The 4,896-nt window shown below is 40.5% G+C and overlaps 1 protein-coding gene across 1 annotated transcript; it reads left to right on the top strand.

The window, feature by feature from the left end:
- The first annotated feature begins 2,735 nt into the window (after window positions 1-2,735).
- Window positions 2,736-4,376, top strand: LOC119422900 (tripartite motif-containing protein 16-like). Its single transcript, XM_037690313.1, has one exon. It carries the CDS (start codon window positions 2,736-2,738, stop codon window positions 4,374-4,376), a length of 1,641 nt encoding a protein of 546 aa, XP_037546241.1.
- The last annotated feature ends 520 nt before the right edge of the window (window positions 4,377-4,896 follow it).

The raw sequence follows: 4,896 nt of genomic DNA, 5'->3' as shown, positions 1-4,896 counted from the left end.
TCCTCGGTTAATCCCAAAAAAGTCAGGCATACATGAAAATTCTTGAAATGAAAAGAGAATGGAACGTAAACGAAATAGGGGTTAAAACCAGTAAATACCTTAGAGCAGGGCTATTCAACTGGCGGCCCGGGGGCCAAATCAGGCCCACAGGTGAGCTCAGTGCGGTCCACCAATGGGTTAATTTTTAAATTCAACTAGATTTTAAACAGTAAAACAAACTTGCTTAATGATGATAATTGCTGGATGTCCGGCTCCTGAGCTCTTGGCTTTCAGTAACTGTGGCCCCCTGAGCAGTTTAGTTGAATAGCCCTGCCTTAGAGAGTCATATTTTAACTACCTGGAAATTTTCACAGATGGCTCAAAGAACACAAAGGGGTGGGTGGGATTAGGAATATATATATATATATATATATATATATATATATACCAGAGTTTGAAATTTGTATTTCCAAAACTATCAGGACATTATTACCTGCAGTGTCCTCTCAGTCTGAGGGGACACTGAGGGCATCAGTGCGGACTGAACTTGGAAAAAGGGCCTTCTCCTTCTCCGCTCCTGTTTCCTGGAATATCTTACAAAAATATCTGAAGCTCTCGACCTTGGCCTCTCTAAGTGGATTTAAACATCTGTTGGACTCCTGGTAAGAACCAACGCAGACATGTTCCTGCTTTTAGTTTTCTACATTCGCCTTATAACTTAACTGTTTTTGCAACTTTTTTGCCATCTTATGTAAAAAAATTAAAAAAATCTGTATGCCTCTTTTTTGATTGTCTATTGTTGTCGTTGTTGTCCACTGTTGTCATCACTCTTCGTTGAAATCAGGTCTCTCTTGTAAATGAGTCCTCGAGGCTCAATGGGATTAACCTGTATAAATAAAAGTTGAATGAATGAATGAATGAACGAATGATATCAGACCAACTTTCGTTTTTTACAGCAGAAATGATAGCAGTAATATTTAGCCTAGAGTACAGAGGAGGTTAGACCGGACAGGGTGGTGGTGTGCACAGACTCAAAGGCTGTCATAGAAACTCTACAGTCTAAAGGAAACAATAGGAAAGACCTTCATCTAGAAACACAGCTCACATTATTCAGATTACACAGGCGCGAATGTTCAGTTTTGTTGGGTGCCAGTACACGAGGGGGTGGAAGGAAATGAGAGAGCAGATAAACTTAATAAAAGGCTTTGAAGGGGGAGTTAATATCCATTAGGGAAAGGAGAGGGTAAATCAATAATTAAAGGAAAAGAATTGGGAAAGTGTCAGAAAAAGTGGAACGAGGACAAGAAAGGAAGCAGTTATACTAAATACAAAACTCAGTTACGATAAATAACTATATAGAGAATAAGTAGAAGAGCAGATATTATAATAATGAGACAGAGGATAGGCCATGCTTTACTAAATGGGGAAAAGTAACAACAGTATCTGTGAGGAATTTGTGGAAACAGAAAGTGTGGAACATGTATTGATGAAGTGTACTATTGTGTAAATTCAAGGAAATAACATCATTATATAAAACTCTGAGGGAGGACACACCAGCATCAACCACATACATAAAAACTAACTGGGAGAAAGAATCCAAAATTGAAATATCATCAGAAGAATGGCAGGATATCAGAGCACAACAACAAACTCCAGACTTTGGAAAGAGTTTGGGTGGAAACACCTCACTAGGTTCTTAATTATATCCAAGATAAAGAGTAAACAAACCAAATCTCATCTACCATGTTGGAGAATGTGTGGAAATATAGAAGCAAACCATACACATATAATCTGGGAGTGTCCAAAATTAGATTCATATTGGCGAAATGTGAATACTTCAATCAGAGCTATTTTGGGATACCCATTATCAAAAGATTTTAAGACAATGTATCTTGGAAATATAAAAAATAATGTGTATTGAATGAAGATATGTATTTGATTAAGATACTGTTAATTGCATGTAAAAAAAAAAAAAAGCTATAACAAGAAACTGGTACCAGATATCAGCTCCCTCCGTACAACAATGGCTGAATATTTTTAGGGAAATTTATGAGATGGAGCGAATGACCTACATTCTTAGACTAAAAGTAGATATTTTTTGAATAAGTGGGAAAAATGGACACAGTACAACACCCAAGAAGAGACATGAGGAAACTCAATGCCATTAACAGGGGAATTCCTAGACCATAGACACCTATGACCAAGATTTATTTTATTTTATTGTTATTATATTTTTTATATATAAAAAATGTTTTTATAGTTATTGTTGTATGAATGTGTGCACCCCTTTATTGTTATTTTTGGGAATTATCATTGTAAAGAGAGGCCTGGTTAGGCTACCATAATCTGGAAAATGTATGTGATATATCCTTGGGATGTTATTTACTATTGAAAATGTTAATAAAAATTAAAGTGGAAAAAAATTGAAGTGTACTAAATATATAGAAGAAAGGGAGAAACTGAAAGAAAAAGTCAAAGAGGCAGGAAGATTACGGAGCTTAAAAGGGATCTTAAGAACAGAATAAGTATAAGTATAAAATAAGTGATGTTAGAAAAGCGTTAGTTACATAAAATAAATATTAAAAATAGAATTTAGGGACAGGAGGCTACAGATACACACACATGCGCAGTAGGTGGCGGTATGCGCCTGAACTTTGCTAAGACACGCCCCCTCATTCTCTGCACACACACGTGACGTGTAGATCTGAGCTGGTTTCTATTATCAGGAAGTGAAACTTCACAGATATTGAGGTGCAATGGCGCAGAAAGGAGTTCAGCTGGACAGAGAAAGTTTCTCTTGTTCCATCTGTCTGGATCTACTGAAGGATCCGGTGGCTGTTCCCTGTGGACACAGCTACTGCATGAAGTGTATTGAAGACTTCTGGGATGGAGAGGATCAGAAGAAGATCCACAGCTGCCCTCAGTGCAGGAAAACCGTCACACCGAGGCCTGTTCTGGAGAAAAACATCATGTTAGCCGCTTTAGTGGAGCAGCTGAAGACGAGTGGATGCCAACCTGCTGATCACAGCTGTGCTGGACCTGAAGATGTGGCCTGTGATGTCTGCACTGGAAGAAAACTAAAAGCCATCAAGTCCTGTTTGATGTGTTTGGTCTCTTACTGTGAGGAACACGTCCAGCCTCATTATCATGTAGCTCAGTTTAAGAAACATCAGCTGGTGGAGCCCTCCAAGAATCTCCACGAGAACATCTGCTCTCGTCACGATGAGGTGATGAAGATGTTCTGTCGCACTGATCAGCAGATCATCTGTTATGTCTGCACGGTGGATGAACATAAAGGCCACGACATCGTCTCGGCTGCAGCTGAAAGGAGAGAGAAGCAGAAGGAGCTCCAGGTGACGAGAGAGAACATCCAGCAGAGAATCCAGGGCAGAGAGAACGATGTGAAGCTGCTTCAGCAGCAGCTGGAGGACATCAACGTCTCTGCTGATAAAACAGCGGAGGACAGTGAAAAGATCTTCAGTGAGCTCATCCAGCTCGTCCAGGACAGAAGCTCTGAAGTGAAGCAGCAGATCAGATCCCAGCAGGAAACCGAGGCCAGTCGAGTCCGAGAGCTTCAGGAGAAGCTGGAGCAGGAGATCACTGAGCTGAAGAGGAAAGATGCTGAGCTGAAGCAGCTCTCACACACCGAGGACCACAACCAGTTTGTCCACAACTACCAGTCAGTGTCGGCACTCAGTGAGTCTCCACACTCATCCAGCATCAATGTTGCTCCTCTGAGATACTTTGAAGATGTGACAGCAGCTGTGTCACAGCTCAGAGACGAACTGCAGGACACTCTGAGAGACACGTGGACAAACATCTCACTGAGAGGGACTGAAGGAGAACCAGAACCAGAGAGCAGAGCGGACTTCTTCACATATTCATGCGAGATCACTCTGGATCCAAACACAGCTCACAGACGCATGTTGTTATCTGAGGGGAACAGAAAAGTAACATTAATGGAACAAGATCAGTTTTATCCTGATCGTCCAGAGAGATTCACTTCATATCCTCAGATTCTGAGCAAGAAGAGTCTGACTGGACGTTGTTACTGGGAGGTGAAGTTGGGAGAAACAGGAGGTGAAGTAGCAGTCGCATACAAGGACGTTGATGGAACAGAGAGTGAATTTGGATGTAATGATAAATCCTGGTCTTTAGATTTTGACAAAAACAATAATCAGTTTTATCACAACGGCATCAGCACTCCCATCTCAGCTTGTGCTGGGTCCAGAGTTGGAGTGTACCTGGATCACAGAGCAGGTGTTCTGTCTTTCTACAGAGTCTCTGAGACCATGACTCTCCTCCACAAAGTCCAGGCCTCCTTTACTCGACCGCTACATGCTGGAATACGTCTCTTTGATGGTGGAGACACAGCTGAGATCTGTAAACTCAAATAACTGTTCTTGTTTGTTGCTGAAAGTTTCTTGTTGTGTTGTCTCCACTGCTCAGACATCAACGTGTCCAACAGTTTTTGTGGACATTATTGTCCCATTATCTGTTTCAGGTGGAGCTCTGATTTATTCAGGTTGTTGATGCACGAGCAAAATAAAAACAACTTTGAACAGACCTGAAAAATTACAAGAAGAACCAAGAACTTTGATCATGTTTTGCCAGTAGTTTTTTTTTTGTTGTCCTAAAACAGGTGAGACGATGTTTTTTTTTTTCAGTAAAATTTACCATATTTTCTGGCGTATAAGTCGCATCAGTCCAAAAAAAGCATCATGAAGAGGAAAAAAACATACAAGTCTCTTCGGCGTATAAGTCGCAGGACGGACAAAAAAACTGTGACATATACGCTGTGAAATACGGTAAAATTTTAAGTGAAACTGTCCCGTTGGTTCAGTTTTTAACTCACAGAAAGATTCATTCAAAGATCAAGATACAAGAATTGATGTTTGTTGAAGCTGCAATTCCAAA

This window comes from Nematolebias whitei, chromosome 2, assembly GCF_014905685.2.
Source record: "Nematolebias whitei isolate Nwh7 chromosome 2, NemWhi1, whole genome shotgun sequence".
In the NCBI taxonomy this organism is placed as follows: Eukaryota; Metazoa; Chordata; class Actinopteri; order Cyprinodontiformes; family Rivulidae; genus Nematolebias; species Nematolebias whitei.
The sequence above is the reverse complement of the archived record's forward strand: the minus strand, read 5'-3'. Positions and strand labels throughout refer to the sequence as shown.